At 39.4% G+C, this 17,341-nt stretch overlaps 2 protein-coding genes and 1 long non-coding RNA gene across 12 annotated transcripts; 1 reads left to right on the top strand and 2 right to left on the bottom strand.

Annotated features, from left to right (window-relative positions):
* The first annotated feature begins 1 nt into the window (after position 1).
* On the top strand, positions 2–10,606 carry LOC120559383. 3 transcript variants are annotated; one of them, XR_005639244.1, is made up of 5 exons: positions 2–49; positions 356–475; positions 9,808–9,955; positions 10,053–10,238; positions 10,496–10,606. It is a non-coding gene; the product is annotated as an uncharacterized LOC120559383 (long non-coding RNA). The 3 variants fall into 3 exon arrangements; XR_005639243.1 differs by having other exon boundaries at positions 20–116; XR_005639242.1 differs by lacking the exons at positions 2–49; positions 356–475 and adding an exon at positions 6,210–6,318.
* Positions 4,161–13,350, bottom strand: ikzf4 (IKAROS family zinc finger 4). 8 transcript variants are annotated; one of them, XM_039801045.1, is made up of 8 exons: positions 12,732–13,350; positions 10,960–11,014; positions 10,766–10,873; positions 10,337–10,633; positions 10,037–10,204; positions 9,158–9,304; positions 8,867–8,998; positions 4,161–6,909 (listed from the first exon to the last, which is right to left on the bottom strand). In XM_039801045.1, exons 1-8 carry the CDS (start codon positions 12,888–12,890, stop codon positions 6,089–6,091), a joined length of 1,887 nt encoding a protein of 628 aa, XP_039656979.1. In that variant the 5' UTR covers positions 12,891–13,350; the 3' UTR covers positions 4,161–6,088. The 8 variants fall into 8 exon arrangements, with proteins under 8 accessions (XP_039656979.1, XP_039656978.1, XP_039656977.1 ...); XM_039801044.1 differs by having other exon boundaries at positions 9,158–9,310; XM_039801043.1 differs by having other exon boundaries at positions 10,736–10,873.
* Positions 13,351–13,464: 114 nt separating this feature from the next.
* On the bottom strand, positions 13,465–17,341 carry dnajc22 (DnaJ (Hsp40) homolog, subfamily C, member 22). Its single transcript, XM_039801065.1, has 5 exons — positions 17,241–17,341; positions 15,972–16,109; positions 14,854–15,460; positions 14,429–14,721; positions 13,465–13,766 (listed from the first exon to the last, which is right to left on the bottom strand). The coding sequence occupies exons 3-5, from the start codon at positions 15,398–15,400 to the stop codon at positions 13,590–13,592; spliced, it is 1,017 nt and encodes a 338-aa protein (XP_039656999.1). The 5' UTR covers positions 15,401–15,460; positions 15,972–16,109; positions 17,241–17,341; the 3' UTR covers positions 13,465–13,589.

Raw genomic sequence — 17,341 nt, forward strand, 5'->3', positions numbered from 1 at the left:
AGAGAACTCGAGAGAAGAAGAAGAAGTGGAGGAAGAAAAACAAAACACGGTGCCTACTTTTAAAACAATTTAAAACTGAGATGGGCTTGTTGCATGGTTGACAATGTGCAGCTGTGGTATGTACACATGTTTAATGTTAGTTCATGTTGATATTGATGTTATACACCAAAAACAGAGAGAACAACAATGGGACGTGGCTAAAATAGTAGGCGATATCATGTTCAGAACATGGCGGGTTCAGACTGCCCGCTGAGTGCCCAAAACACCATCATCAACAGTTTGTCACGAGGAACATGGGGGGTGCTGCCACCGTGTGGGACATCACTATTTTTTTATTTTTTATTTTTTCATTTAGAATTCAATTTACAAATATTCAGGTCGTGTGGGACATCACTAATGCCACAGGGGGACTGTGAGTTGCTGCGTGTCACCTTCAGCTTGCAGATCTCAGCGGAAGATAGATGACAGACCACCTGTGAGTAGCCTAAAATAAAATACATCCTGTCTTGTGTTGGTTGTGGAACATCACCTCAGACAGGACACATGTCACACAGTCACAGTGCGTGTGCAAGTGGATGACACAGAAACATGCTGTAGTTGTCTCTCTTCATTCATGGTATGATTAACTGATCAGAAATGAAGATAACAAGCTATTTTAACAAAAAAATTCTAAATTTTAACAAGGACCTCTTTTAACAAGGACCTCTTTTTTTATTTATTAATTTTTTTTATTTAACCAGGTAGGCCGTTGGGAACAAGTTCTCATTTGAAACGACGACGTGGCCAAGAATAAAGCATAAGCATACAAGACAACATACAGTTTTCACATTCAATATAATACAAGAAAAACAGAATACAATAGGCTACATATTGCAGATAAGGTAGAAAGCCGTCGCGAAGGGAGGGGTAAGTGAGTCGAGGGTGAATAAGGTAATAACAACAATATACATGAATAGACAGTCTATAACAATGCTGAGATGTATTGAAGCGTCAGTATATAGTTAGTGCAAATAGTGGTCTAATTAGTGATGTAGATCAGTAATAACACAGTAAACATGAATATACAGTCTATATAAAATGCTAAATGTAGTGAAGAGTCAATATACAGTTAGTGCAAATAGTGGTCTAGGTGCTAAAGCGGTTCAGGAATAACACAATATGATTGAATAAATATAGAAAGAGTCAATGAAAATATGAAATGACATGCTTTATAAAATGCTGAAATGTGGTAAAGAGTCGATATACAATTAGTGCAGAGTTGTGGTCTAGATAGAAATGTAGATCAGTAGAGTGTACTAAAATTGTGTGATACTAAGGTGGGAATAAAAGAAAAAACAGTTGAGCATGTCGAAAGGTGCAAAAGAAAGAGAGCAGAATATGATAGCGTTTTTGTAGTACGTTCCAGTCATATGCAGCTTAAGCAGCTGCTTGTTTCAAATGACAGCATGCTAAGACTCGAATTACAACCAACAATTATTTCCATAATATATTAATTCATCTATAATTTCTTTGATTAATCAATTGAATGACAGTCTAGAAAATGACGGAAAATTGTGAAAAATGCCCATTATAATTTCTCTAACAACCTGGTGGTGACACCTTCAGAATGCTTGTTTTGTCTGACAAGCAGCCCAAAACCCAAATATATTTAACTTACAAATGATACAAAAGAGAGAGGAGCAGCACATCTTAACAGACACGAACAACACACGGTGTATGTGCTGGGGCTTGCAAGCCTTCAATCACTACAAGACTGCTCCATGCGCCTGTCACGGCAACATCTCTCCCGAAAGCACCAAATTACTGTTGTGCACAGTTGGAAGCCATAAACGACACGCCCACCAGGAAGTCCATCATTTGGACCTCTCTCTCCTCCATCCATGACATTTACACAAAACGCTGCACAAATAGAGCCTCCAGACTCAGCAACAGCTTCTTCCCCCATCCGTCAGACTCCTTAACACCCTGCTGCTCACAAACTTCTACACACACACTCCCCCCCCCTCTCTTTCTACACATTCACATGTCACTTTATGCCCTCGGCTGGACTATAACTGACTACTTGCACCTTACTACATAAATAGGACCCAAACACTGCTTTTACTGTTGTTTATTGCAATATCACTTTACATTTGTTTACATTAATTTACACTACCTGTATTTATTTATATTTACACTACTTGTATTTATATTTTTCTATTATTGCACTACATGTTTGGTATTGTACTAAATGTTTGTACCTTGTTTTGTATCTTGTTCTATACCCGTTTTTGTATCTTGTTGTTTGCACCTTATGCTCTTTCTTTTGTTTTTGCACCTAGGACCAGGGAAACTTTGTTCCTCTATGTACATACTATACTGCACTGTATATAGATGATGACATTAAAGTCTCTCTTAGTTTATCTGATCTTATCTTATCTCTTATCTTATTTGATGAGCTCAAAAGCTACATTGAAAATAGGAAAAATGCGTTAAAAATAAAGAACTTTTTGGAGTCAGCTAATGTGTACTAGTGCTGCGTTGGGTAAAACATGCAAAAACAAACAAATTAGAGAAGCATCAGAGGAGCATGCTTTCTAAAAGTTTCCTGTTAAACAGGTAGGCAAGTTCTTCTAACTGTAAATTCAACATATTCACACAGGGATTGCGAGCAGATTATTTCCTCAGAATTGTAAAGCTGCACATACCACAAGTACGTTTCTCAAGTTGTGCCAAATCCTAAAACTAGCTTTAATGATTAAATTGCTCAATCTTGTGTACATTGCACTGTTTAACAGCAGACCGCTTTCATCTTATGAAAGTGTGAACAGTTTTTAAAGGCAGTGACAGCCAGACTGTTTAGTTTTTTAATTTAGTGATGGTTGCACTAAGAAGTGGTTTTGAATTGCACATGTAGTCAAAATAAAATAGATCTTAGAACTCAACGTTAGTACGCCATGTCTTTCTTGCCTGTATCAGGGTGGTGATGACTGATGGGTGCATTGAAGTTCACGCAGGTCTGCTGTTGTCAAAGTAAGAAAGAATACTCTGTGTAGACATGTGTGGATTTTACATATTGTTTAATATTTTATACTTCTGAATGTTTTCATTCACTGACACTGTAGGGGTTACTTTATTCATGTACTTTTTGAATTGCACTTGGAATTTGTATGTAGGAGCAGCCAACACAGATTTTCCGCTGCAGAGAAAAAAAAAAGGTCAAAACTTACCTGAAACAGACATAACAACAAAATGTCATGTGAATATAAAGCAGTCTAAGTTTAGCCCTGTTTAGCCCTTTTCCAATTTAGAATGTTTCTCAGAAGAAATTCACTACTTACCCATATCTCTGAAGTCTTAACATTCAATATACAGTGCAAACATATTAAATAGTACTGTAGATATATTACAGTGACACTTTATATATGTAAATACAGTAACATTTTCACTTTTTTAAATGAGGCTTACAATATACAATATGTTTTCTGTAACACTTAACTAATTTGAAATGTCTCATTAATTTAAGATGTGAAATGTTTTAAACATGGAAAATCAACTTAAAGTTAAAAATGTTTCAAGACAAAATAAATTATTTGGCTTCCATTTAAGTATCCAAAATACATACACTAGAGGGTGCCTTCTTAGACCCATAACATATCTAAGAAGGCAAACTCTTAAAATTATGCTTTTACTTTTTGTTAAATCACATTAAGTAATAATAGTTGCTCCAACTGTTATAGTGATGGTGTTTTAGTCTGCAGGGCTTCATAAAGGGAGGTCGTGTAATATACAATATAAACCTTTCTCTTATTAAATAAACTAAATATACCATGCATACTACAGCTACCCGATTCTTTACATCCTAAAATCTGACATGGACTAATAGGCAAAGCTGTTTAAATTAAAATTAAAATGTTGGTCATAGTAAGCACAGTTAAAGGAAGTGTGTGTCTGATCAGTATATCTACAGAGTAATGTCCTGTGAGTCCTGTATAATGTGGAATTTTAATTTTAATTTAAAAAACAAATACTTGTATATCTCTTAAATATCTAGTCTGCTTGTATTTTTGTAGTCACATAGGAGGCAGTGAGAAACTGAATGAGAAACTCTTACTGCATTTTGAGTAAATAAATAAGCACAAAGATGTGGGTGCCATCATAGTCGAACTAGAGAAAATCACTTTTACAATAAACTCAGCTTTATTGACAGTAAAAAGTTTTGAGAATATCGAGGGGCACGCATTTGTAACTGCAAGAACATCTTGGAAAGCAACATGACTTGTTGAAATAATGAGGCAGTTGTACATCTTTAACTTTGAGGTAAAGTGTTTTGTCATGTTACATCATTCACAAAATATCGTATAACATTGAAAAGTTCACACAAGGAGACAAAAACCATGCCTCATTTTCACTTCTTGAAATTACTTCACATTTCAAAAAGAATTCACAATTCAGGGAAAAGCAGAAAATGACAAGCACACATGCTATATTCCATTCACACACATTTCTCTAATCAAACCAAGTGCATTCCTAAATTACTTTTTTTCTCAAACAGTTTCAAGTATAGTTTTGCCTGCGATCAAAGGAAATTAAGTTAAACTATGAAGCAGCAAACCCACAATAACAAGTAAGAATACTGAGTTTGGTCTCATCTGTTCCCAATATTAACATTATCAGATAACTCACCATACTGTAGCAATAAGGTATTTGGGTGCTATAAAGAAGCAGGAGGTAACATTTTATGGACTTGAGGAATATGCTGGATAAGATTTGGAATATAGCTGATTAAATACACCAAGGCTGAAACAAACAACACTAAATAGATAACCACAAGTGATAACTTAACAGATCCAAACTGATTTGTTAATTAATGTTTAAATAATGAATTTGTCAATTCACTTACATTATGCAAATAGTTTAAAATCTCAGCCTCAACTGCTGAGTACAAAACCACAACAAATTGTTGTAGTTGAACTGATATTTAATTTCTCAGTCACACATTGCAGCAAACTTCAGTGTAGACCGCAGGACCAGTGCAACACTGTGAGATTCTGTAGAAGGCCGGCTCCGTTAAAAATGCACTGGTGTTGCAAATTAGATAATCAATTATTGTGAGTATTATGTGATTTATCAGTGCAGTAGAACAATCGCAGAAAAAAAAATTGTAAAGCCATCAAGTGCTTCGGCAAAAATGTTCATTTATAAGCAGGGAACCTAAAAGTGCAATCCTGTTTAGGTATAGCACCCTGGGCCATCTCAGTCAGTCTCTTACTGTACACTACATGGCTCATGGTCTGATCTGCACCAGTATTCGAAGGCTCACTTTAAAATCCAAAAAACTATTTTACATCTGAGCCCTGAAGGCCCTGAATGTTTAAGTTAATTTCTCTCATCATATCGCTTTGTTCTGATAGTCTTGCTGTGCAGCTGCAAATATTCTCTCTTCTGAGGTCACATTACACATGCTGTAAACAATGTTTTCCTACAGCAGCGTACTACTGTAAGAGTTAAGGCAATCCATTTCTGTGCTTCGTCTGTGACAAAAGCTCCTCCCAAACCCAGAGGCACAAAGCTCTCAGTGCATATTAAGCTTACCTGACACACGACCCAAAGTACCCTCCTCTACCCCAAAAACAAAGCTCTCAGTGCATACTAAGCATACCAAATAGAAATCTTAAAATGTACATACCATGCTTTCCTTTACTGCCTTTGCACATGACCTCTCAAAAGTACTAACTAAATCACTTAGCAAAGATGGCTAGTCAAGATTTTTGAGCACCAGTTCCCCCCATTTCTTTTTAGTTAAGAAAAAATCCCCAAAGAAGGCACTTTTGAAGCAAAACCTGTAGTTTTGCCAGATGATTTGATATGGGAGTGCAATCAATCATAAAATGTAATTTGCCTCCACTGAACTTTAAATGCTGCGGTAAAAAGATTTTTCAATCGCGTCTGATTTAGTTTAATAAATATTCTCACAGTAAAACCACAACTATTTTTTCTTACTTACTTACAGGGATTTAAAGTAACTGATCTGGTGCAGAACAAACGGGAGCCTACAACTTTAGAGAGCAGCAGTCACCTCTCCTCATCCGACCACTATCCCTTCTCCTCAGCCCACCTGATGCTCTCCGCGGCTGATGTGAGACAAGAACTCGTAGCGGTCCTGGCTGCGGTGGCCACAGATGTTGCACTCGAAGGGTTGGAGGAAGCCGTGGCAACCCATGTGGATGGTGAACATGACATGGTCCAGGAAGAGGATGCGACAGTGCCGGCAGTGGAAGGAGCGCACAGGCCGACCATCCCTGTCTAACACCTGCACAGTCTCCCTGGAAGAAAGGGGTAAGACAGGGCTCTTCTTTGCTATTGTGGGGGGCGCAGGACATGCTCTCTCCCACTCTGGGTCCAAGTCTTTGACCTGCCTGAGGCTGGAAGTGGGATGGCTGCAGGGCAGTGCTGGGGTTTGGTAGTGGAGGTGGTGGTTGTTAGAGGTACTTGTTGGGGCTGTAGCCCGTGTGCTCTGCTCTTCTGCTGTGCTCTCTGTGTCTGTAGAGTCAGGGCAGCCGTTGGGTGAGGTGGTGTGGCTATGGGCTGAGGGTTGGTCATCCCGGCCTTCACCTGCCTCCCGCCCAGCCAGGCCAAGAGTCACTGCTGCCATCCCACCTCCACAATGTGCTCGGGGGCCCTGAGGAGTCACATTGCTGTTGATGGTGCCTATAACCGTGCGTAGCTCTGAGAGGAAGGCAGGATGGAGCTGAGACAGTGCAGGCGGCTCATGGTTCTCCCCTCTACCCCTGCCGCCTTGGAGATGTGGACCAGCCAACCCAGCAGAGTCCCCAGCGGGCTGAGAGATCATAATGTCCCCCTCCTTCTCAGAGCCAGAAGACAATTCGTAAGGTGCTTCTGGTAGGTCGAGGTGCATATGCTTTACACCTATGAAAAAGACATATCAATAATAAACGTTTAAGATGGAGCGTCTCATGGATCTACTTCATCTGGCCCATATTCACGGAGCAACATGGACCAAATGTCTCCAAACTGGTAACAGCAAGTTGACATTTGGCTGACTTGCACTGCAGGACGGCTGATGATGTTTGACAAAGACCAGGTTCTTATTACTTCTGTACTTTATCAAGCTAAAGATATATTATTATTATCATATGCATTTTTAATAGGTTATATATATATTTCTATGCTCTCACTGAATGGGTCACCTGACCTGGGCACTGCATACTGACTCAGCGGTGAGAAAGGCAAGGCAGACACTGTTTCACCCTAGACACCTGAGGAAATTCCGAGTATCCCCTCAAATACTGAGGAATTTCTACTCCTGCATAATTGAGAGCATCCTGTGATGGGGAACATCACTGCCTGGTATGGAAACAGCACCGAGCAGGACTGCAAGGGCCTGCAAAGAGTGGTTCGTTTGGCTGAACTTACAATAGGCGATGCTTTACCATGCCTAAAGGATATTTACACCAGGCACTGCAAGAATAAGTCTTTTCTCCGTGTTGAGGTCGGGAAGAAAGAATTGGATATTATATTAGAATATTATGCAAGTAACAAGGTTGACAACAGTTACTGTATTGGTAGTCTTGCATTGCCATCTCCACAGCGCTGCGGAGGAAGGTCTGGCTAGTCCACACAACATTTTGGGATTGGAGAAAAACATGCTCTGGTTTCTTGCAGGTTGCATTATCACCAACTACTGGACTTACTTTCCATGTTTTGAGAGAGCCTAAAGCTGCTGTATACCTTAGCTGCTGTATACCTTCTCCACACTACCACAATACCCAAAAATCTCCTTGCTGTTATCTATTATCGATTTAGGTTTTCTTTCTATTTTAGCAGTACAGTTAATTATCATTGCCACAAAAGCCAAAATCTCATCATGCTTCCTGGCGGACTTGTCTTCCTTAGCTTTCTGTCTCACCCCATATCTTGTCTAACCTACTTCCCTGTGCTTATGTCTTGCCTTAGATCCAGATCTGATGATTTCTGTCTCTCTTTGGACAGTTTGCCTTGCATGCTGTTGATTCCCTTTGCAAAGTAATCATTCAGGTTCTTTCTCACAGTCTCCTTCACATTCATACTCCCCACAACTTACTTGTCTTTTTACCATCAACTTCATAAAAGGCAGATGATTTCACTTCCTGGAAATGATGCAACATTTTTCTTTGAAGGGGTGTTTTCATTAAAAGTAACAGGGTTGACGACAACCTGGGGACCAGGGTTATTATAGTAAACTAAACTGAAATGAAAATAAGCAGTGAAAAATATTTTCAGTAACTGAAACTAAAATTAAACGGAAAGCTAAACTTTATATATATATATACAGATATTGCCTGGTTAAAAAAAAAAATTAAATAAATAAATATAAATTAATTTCATTTCTTTAGCTATAATATTTCACTAACACGCTCTGAAAACTAACTAATAATAAAATACTCATTGAAAATTCAAAACTATCAACTTTGCTGGGGACCCGACTAAATTGTTGTTTATTTTACATATTAAGAATAGAACCGGTTTAAGAGTAATGAAAAGATGCTCAAGGCTTTATATAAGTTTACATTTATATGTAATGGTTTGACTTTTTTGGCCACAATAGCTAGTGAAAGTAGAAAAGTCATATTGAGGGGCAGGTCATTTTTACATTTTCGCACAAAAACGTTTTGAAAATTCTTTAAAAACAAAAAAATATACATATTAATGTATGTTTATGTTACGAGACATTATGGAAACTAAATTATAAAATGTTGTTTGTTTATTCAAATTTACAGAGCAGTTTTATTCGAGGGACACAAAATGAAACATTTTCTTATAATGACCCAGATATTAATGACATGGATTGTCTTATTAAAAAAAAAAAATTAAAAAAAAAACTTACCCAAAAACTTCTGTGGCGTTGACCTTTTGCGTTTGGTAATGCTAATAGCCAGTCTATCCACAAACTGGATTTTTTCCTTGGATGGCTGGAGCACAGGTTTAGCAATTGTCTCCATAGTTCCTGACTCTTCACCTGCAAACAGAAAGCCCATTGTCATCGATATACTAACTCAGGAGTGTATAAATATGTAAAATTTGCTTTATTTAGTCTATACGCATTTACAATCATGTAGAAACATACAAGCTTATTGTCTAAAAAAATAGTTAGTTTCATGTTTGTGTGATATGTTACCCTGTGCTGCATTCACTGCTGTCTGGTGGTCCAGACTCTTCAGATAACTATGGCAGCGCTCTAGATGCTCCTCCAGTGTGCTCTGTTGTTTGTAGCTGCGACTACAGTAGCTGCACTTAAAAGGTTTTCCCACTGTTGGAGAAGAAGCTGCACCTCAAGAGAAAAAATATTTAATTGATTTTTTCCGAGATGGATATGGTTGATTTAATGTAATTCGCTCAGAAATATTGTGGAAACTACTACAGTGGTGTTTTTTATTAATATGTTTGTTGGAGGGGATTTTTATAAAGAAGAACTTATTATTGGCTAGGTAACCTAGATTTGAAACAATGGATTTCCCCATTGATTGGCAATTCCTCAAATTGTTCTATACTGCTCGCCAACGATGACAGAAAACGCCTAACCCTTCACCGCAACGTTTCCTCTTAATAAGCCGTCGGAAAGACTGACGTCAATTCGCTGAAATCCAGTTTACAAGAATCTTTTCTTCGAAAATGAATCTAAAAACCAGTGGAGATCCACCAAGGTCTACTGTACCAAGACTATGTGTCAACACCTGTTTAACGTGTGTTCACAAATTGAAAGCACCAACAGGATTTCCTGTTTTCACAAAATGTTAAATGTCATATTTTGTCATGTTTTTTTTACAGTACATTCTACTGAAGAAGACTATTTCCTCTGAGCTTCAGAGAAGGGGGCTGTTCTAATGAATATCCGCTTCTATCGCTTACTATACCCTTGTTTCATACATTATATGTTATGGAACAACTGCATCCATCAAGTTCAAGAACCTATTAGGTACATTTATGAAAAATCTCTTCTTACGTATGTTTGATGTGTTAAACACTGTTGTATTGCATTTAAAGCTCAATGATTTACCTGTGTGTGTGCGTAGATGTCCAGCCAGGGCATCTCTCCGGCGACAAGCATAGCTGCAAACGGGACATTTAAAAGGCTTCTCTCCCGAATGCAACTTGATGTGGCGCAACAAGTTCCCCTTCTGGGTGAAGGAAGCTCCACACTGGTTACACTGGAACGGCCTCTCGCCTGGGAACACATGGATGGACAGAGGATTTTAGAGGTTAATCACAAATCCAGTATTGCCTTTATTTAATGACATTTAGGGTAATATTTTGTCCATAAAATGTGTTTGTCACTGTCTTGCTGGCTTATTCTCACCTGTGTGGCTACGCTTGTGCACCATCAGCACGTTGGGTCCGATGCAGATCATCCCGCACACCTCACACTGAAGCTTCCCATTGGGCAGCCGGATAGGTCCTGGTGAATTAGCATTTGGACTGGCCATCTCATTGTAAATGCTCCCTCTGTCTCTTCCAGCGTACTCTGCACTCCCTTCTTCCATGGGGTCCCCTCTGTCATCCCTCCTGCTATCGTCCCTCACAGCCTCTCTGATCTCTGGCCGTGGAGCACCTGGGGACTCCTCATCGCTGCACAGCTCAACCTTGATGGAGTTTGCTGTGTAGACAGAGGTCGAGGGAAAAACACATTTACTTTCATACATAATGTTAATGAAAACAGACCATTTGGCCACAATGAAACAAAGGAATAATAACTGACCACTATGGGAGCGAAGGAATAATAACTGACCACTATGGGAGCGGTGTGGTGAGGACTGCTGACTGTTTGGAGATCTTGCTGAAGGGCCCTGCAACCCGCCATAAAAATCCTGTTCCATTGATGACTCTCCTCCATTACCTGAAACACAAATATGCCCATGTTATTAAAGTCTGGAGACTGCACACACACATGTATAGTAGTTCCTCCTTTACGTATAAACTTACCTTGTGCATTTGAGCGTCCATTGCAATCCTCAGCATTCATTCTCTCACCAGATGCCTGCAAAAATTTGATTTAAAAACAGTTTCTCAATGTTACTTTTTCCCCATTCGTAATGATCTTTTTTTTTAAGATCAATTTTTTATTCAATATTTCATTTTAAACACATAATGATCATTTTTGAGAAGATCTCACTTTCCTAATCTTAGTCACATTAATTAACATGCATATAATACATTTGATGCTAACCATATAAAATGTACTTACCAGCTGTTTTTTGTTACAAGAATAAGGCTAGAAACAGATAGCTTTAGGCTTTCAGTTCCAAGTGTCTAATAATAAGTTCACTGTTATAAACTAATCTATTTAACTGGGGTTCTGCCCTGCTATTTCTGTATAGTGTAGATTCTTCTGCACCGTGGCCAGCAAATGAATATGAGAGGATTCACGTTTATAGAAAGCTAATGACCATGACTGATGGAGGAGGAGTTAAACTTACTAGAGGTGGACAAAATAGCTGGAACACCTTACACTATTGACGTAATGTCAACAATATTCAATATTAAGATAATAAGATCAAACTTTATTGATCCCAGGAGAGAAATTTAGCACTGGGGCAGCAGAAAAAGACGATGACCAGAGAGACAGATATGAAAACAATACATATAAGCAAAAATAATACAATATAATACATACAGATTAAAAAAGAGTGCAGTTAGAAAGCTATATACAGTACTTTACCCTAACCAGTGTGCATACATTTATGCAAAAGAGATAGAGCAGTTTTCTAATTATCTAAATGTACACAGCTTCACAAATCTAACAATATTGAATTTTGTTGGGATTAAGTTTATAGGTAATATTTATTTGCAGTAGTTTTGATTATTAATTGTTGCTGTTATTTTGTTCTCCCCCTCTGTAAAGGTGCAATAGGCTAATCAAAAAAATCATAGGTGGATTTTACTGTAGTAGGTATCAATTTCCAACACTGGCGGTGCTGAATATTTTCTAGACGGAAAACATGTTAATATTATGTGACCAGATGCTCTAATTTCATGTTGGAAAAGAGAGAGAGAGAGAGAGAGAGAGAGAGAGAGAGAGAGAGAGACAGACAAAAATACCCAGATGTGCAATGCTGCACCTTTTGCTCAAATGGATGACAACAACAATGGACAGAGGAGACTGTGGAGCGAGCTGGTAAGGGGAGGGGGGTGCGGAGACAACACATCGCAGGGAAAATTAATATCCTGGCATTGGCCGCGCATGGGGAGCAACAGGCGCTGATGCAGCCGGGAGACGCGCAGTCACACCAGCTAGGGCACGGCGGTTAAAAAAAAGGGGACGCGCACCAGCGCCGACCCTTGCCTGACAATCCTTTCTGGGCGACTGTGCATTAAAAACATATTGCATTACATTTTCAAATAACTACCATGCTTCTCCATGTATGCTACTTGTTTTAGCTGCTCGGTGGGTTTGGTCCGTTATGACACCAATCCGCTCATGGACGGTCGAGACAGCGGCGAGACACAAGAGCAATTTGTTGCAGGAGTTGCCACTGTCCGAATTGTCCGCATGAACGCTGCTGTCATCCAACATCGAGCACGTCAAACTGGCCAGGGCTATACAATGTGTCTCATGAGCCGTTGCTATGGCACCCGACCACACGACAAATGGCATTCACCCTACCAACTACTTAAAAACATGCCGTTCTTCCAAATTAAAACCGATGGATGGTCTTACCAGGCGCCGCGGTGAAGTCCACAAGCCTCCTCCTTACCTGGCGACCGATCGGTGTTTTCCTTTTTAATTGTCTGGATAGCTGTTTGTTTTCCCAGGCGACGACAGCATCTCCGGGAAACAACTTCCGGGCCCATGCTGGGATACAGACCGAATAATTGTACAACAGAGCTCCTGATTCTGTGATTGTCGAATGCATCGATGCATGTCAGCTCTAGGTACAGGTGGCAAAAATGTGATGAAATGTTGGCTATGCCATAAGAAGAACTCATTGGCTCGACAGAAGACTAGTGTAGGCTGATGCGCATTAATATCTGTTTGGAGAAAGGCTGCAAGATGGCCAGCCTGCTATATAGTACAATTATTCACTGAAAATCCAGACACTGATCAAGACATCTTCCGGAAATGCTGGACGATGGAGTAGGCGGGTGATTTTACTATTTCTCTCTCTCTCTCTCTCTCTCTCTCTCTCTCTCTCTCTCTCTCTCTCTCTCTCTGGCGTCTGTCTATAAACGTTTATTACATCATGATTAGCCTACATGATTCATTTTAGTAACGTTAGGCCTATTCATGTGGTGAAATTAAAGCATATGTTGGTGGTGTTAGTTTAGCGTTTGATAGCAAAGAAGCACATTAAAAACACAAGTAAAATTGTTGTGATTAAATAGTTTATGGTAATATTACATATTTGGCACCACAAGGTGGCAGCAAACTGCCGTTTGAGACCAACTCTGCAAAGTAACCAATCAGACAGCTGTGAAATGCTGCGCGAGTCTGTGTGCATGCTCTTGATTTATTTTCCATGAACAATATAAAACTGACTAAAAAACAATGTGATCAAGAGCCTCACTGTGCCCTCACAACTGAACACGCCAGTCAGTTGGAAATGGGCAGGCAATTATTTGAATCGACGAGGTTTGTGCCGTTGTAGAAGGACCTCATAAGCCTCATGGATCTTCATAAACATGGCCTCAGCATCCTCGCTGGGGTTGTGGTCTGGATGCCATGTCTTGACCAGCTCCCTATAGCTGCGAGTTATGTCTTCTAGAGATGCCTCTACTTCCAATGACAGTACCTGCAACACAATCATTTCAAGATACACAGTTTGGATATTATGACAATGCCAGAGAAATTACTTTACTCACTGAAAATGTTCAGACTGATGCACAGTATAGGCCTTGAAGTATAACGTGCTTAACATGCCACTTATATAATATAAGTGGCACGTTAAGCTCGTTATATAACTCTGCCGCCAGGGTCCTCACCCACACCAAAACGTGGCAGCAGATCACCCCAACCCACATCCACCTTCACTGGCTCCCAATTAAGTCCTGCATAAAACCCTCCTTCTCACCTACAAATCCCTCCATGCCCTGACCCCACTGCACCTCTCCGACCTCCCCCATCCATACACCCCACCACGAAACCTGCGGTCCTCAGAAACTGGCCTGCTCTCCATTCCCTACACCAGACTCTGTACCTTTGGAGACGGAGCCTTTAGTGTTGCAGCCCCATCCCTCTGGAACACCTTCCCTGCAGATATTTGAAATGCTACATCCCTGGACATTTTTTTTTAAACTCCTAAAACACCACTTGTTCACCACAGCCTACAACCTCCGTTAGTATAGCCACTGTAATTCTGTAAAGTGTCCTTGGGTTTCATGAAAGGCGCTAAATAAATAAAAAGTTATTATTATTATTATTATATAGCCTTTCCAGAGTTGTGAGCATGCTCACCTGCAGTGCCTCTTTTTCTCTCTCAGTGTACTCTTTGAGCAGTATCTCCAGCACCTTCCTCCAAGCATCTTCATAGTACCCCCCTCCAGTGAGAACACACAAGAGTCGATATGGTATTAAAAGAATGTACTCAAAGACATTTCTGAGCCAAGGCAGGAACCAGAACATATCCAGCAGCGCTGCTACACAGTCAGACAGGTAGTACAGTGTGGCTGTGGTGTTATGGAAAATAGAGTAACCCAGTGGAGCAGAGAAGGCCAGCCAGGCTAGACCGAGCCTGTAAAGCCGTGGACCTGGATAAAAGATTGAAATAGATGTAATTTTAGTGGGTCTTAAAGATTTAGAGGTAAGTAGTGTTACAAGTAGTGTTACCATGGTGTAATAGTAAATCAGATGGTATTGTTATATTTGTGAGATCATCTCACCTAGTTTCTGTGTGCTCCCAGGTGTCTGTGGAGGTTTGACCCTGCGGTACTGTGCAGCAGTGACACTGGCAGCCAGGCTTATAGGAAGAGGTGATAAGGCACTGCCATAAAATATTGGGGAGGTTATGAGACAAGTAGTCAAGGTTTTTTGGAGATCAGAAGTCTGCTGGCCAATACAGGACACCAGGTGTACCCCTGCACCCACACATAAAGGCAGGACGATCAAGTAGAAGAAACTGAGGGAGTTCAGACCAATCAGAGCCACTGTGCCAAAGTAGATTCCAACACACACCTGTCCAGCAAATCTGACAGGGCTTACAGGTGGAACCATGGTGGGAGGTGTTTTTCTCTCTTTCTCTACATTTTGATTGGCCTGACCAACATATGCAGGAATACGTATGACCTCTCTGACCCAGCCAAACCCAAATCCTCCCAGGGTTAGCATCCATAACAGAGCATGGCTGTCTCTTCCTAAATATAAATGGTGAAGGCCCAAAGGCCCACCTGCTGCCCACAGGGCATAGGCTACCATGACACTTTTTACCATCCTTAGGCCTCAGTGGATCAGTCCCTGTACAGGTGAATATTAGTCATCCTTCGTAAGTGTCTGCAATGAAGTAACAGAAGAGTTAAGTTTCAATCTCTGAGTCTTTTTTATGCTATATCAACTGCTGATAGCTATTTTACATTATGCTTTTAATCACATCACACATTTTGATCGCATGTCCTCCCATCACTTTTATTTTAGTGATATACATTTGGTGTGTTTTCTCTATGATCTGTGTGCTGCTGGTATCTTGGCAAAGGGATTTTAAATGTTGGTGATCCACTTCCCTGGTTAAATAATATATTAAGAGGGATTTATAGCTCATGATGGGCATTGTCATTTTAAGCCATTACATAATACAAAGAAATAGCAGGCGGTAACTGTCCATGTGTTTTTTAAAGAAAACATCAAATGTACAAAAAGTCAGAATGGTCAAATGGTAGGCCCCAACATTTCTCTATAAACCAATCCACAGTTAATCGAAAGGCTTTATCAGACTGATCAATGTATTTACTTTTTAAAATACATTTAAAATGTATTTTCTTTGTCTAATGAAAACTAGGTTACTTACTGAGCCCATAATTTTAAGTCCTTTTCCCGATAAATCCTTTCCGGTCCTTTCCGTAGCTGAAGTTGTTGCAAGTTGTTGCAACAGTTGGACTTTGGATCATGACAAAGAAATGACGCTGTCTCATCACCATTTAGGTTCCTTGTTAAGGTGAGGAAAAGGTTTAAAAGGGACATTTGTGAGAGATAGAACACTGATTTAAATGCTATAAAGAATACCTGAAGTTGATCTGTAAACATTTTAAAGAAGAAACTATTGCAAACACAGAAGTATACACAAATTAAGAATAAAACCAAAAATAAAGCCTTATTGTAAATTCCATCCCAACAATGGAAAACAAATATCATAGAAATCCTAAATGTATTCCATGAAAACTATATTAAAACAAGGGGTGGAAGAACTATTATATATATTTGCATACAGCAAGTATAAAAGTAACAATATCGCAATATAAGTATAACTCAAATTTTACTTAGGCTACTTACTCACTTAAAAGTAGCCTACATACAGTAAGTGTTATGAGGAAAGTGTAATTGTGCATGTACAGGCTGTGCATATATATATATATATATATATATATATATATATATATATATATATATATTTTTTGATTATTCTTACTAACATTAACAAAACTGATGTGTAAACAGCATTTAATCTGGTGACTGTGGAGCTAGTTTTAACTGCTGTTGGGTGATTTCATTTACTGTATAACTGTGCATCATATTTTATATACTATGTCCAAAGTAACTAGTAAATATAACTGTCTTATACATCTAGAGGAGTAAAAGATAGTCACTCACTTCCCTCTCAAATGTAGTGGAGTAGAAGTATAATGTGGCATATGAAAATATTTCAGTAAAGTAGGATAAGTACCTCAGAATTTTTCCTCGCCACTGTCACACTAAATGAATTGTTGGGGCTTTGTAAATTATAGAGTGTGGTCTAGACCTACACTATTTGTAAAGTGTCTTGAGCTAAGTCCTGTTAAAATTGTATTGAATTAGAATTGCAAAGTACAGGGCTGTGCTTACTTCCAACTTACACTTAAGCAGAAAATGTTAAGAAAAATAAAAAGTAAGAAAAGCTCAACATTTAGCTAGGCGTGTCCTACATAGAGCACAAAACAGTGACAATATATGTGTACATCTCAAATTACTTTTTAATGTTTAATCGGAATATCCGGTATGTAAGGTGTACACACACCTTTGGATATTAATAACAGATGATGATGAAGCTAAAGTATTAATTATAGTGATGATTAACAGCTACCTGTTAGCTCCATAGAGGTTAGCTCTCCGTGCTTCCTCCCACTGTGTGGCCCCGCCCCCTGACGACCCCTCCTTATTCGTCTGTATCGGAGCGTAGCTAGC

Source organism: Perca fluviatilis, chromosome 5 (genome assembly GCF_010015445.1).
Source record: "Perca fluviatilis chromosome 5, GENO_Pfluv_1.0, whole genome shotgun sequence".
In the NCBI taxonomy this organism is placed as follows: Eukaryota; Metazoa; Chordata; class Actinopteri; order Perciformes; family Percidae; genus Perca; species Perca fluviatilis.

Bases quoted from the DNA above. Each gene is read 5' to 3' on its own strand.
- ikzf4 (XM_039801042.1), bottom strand. From the start codon at position 12,890: ATGCATTCGACAATCACAGAATCAGGAGCTCTGTTGTACAATTATTCG. The intron at 8,999-9,157 runs GTAACATATCAC...TTCTGTTTGCAG, and splicing joins AGCAGTGAATGCAGCACAGG to GTGAAGAGTCAGGAACTATG. The intron at 6,910-8,866 runs GTAAGTTTTTTT...TCTTTTTCATAG, and splicing joins AACGCCACAGAAGTTTTTGG to GTGTAAAGCATATGCACCTC.
- dnajc22 (XM_039801065.1), bottom strand. From the start codon at position 15,400: ATGGTAAAAAGTGTCATGGTAGCCTATGCCCTGTGGGCAGCAGGTGGG. The intron at 14,722-14,853 runs GTGAGATGATCT...TCTTTTATCCAG, and splicing joins TGGGAGCACACAGAAACTAG to GTCCACGGCTTTACAGGCTC. The intron at 13,767-14,428 runs GTGAGCATGCTC...ATTGTGTTGCAG, and splicing joins GAGAAAAAGAGGCACTGCAG to GTACTGTCATTGGAAGTAGA.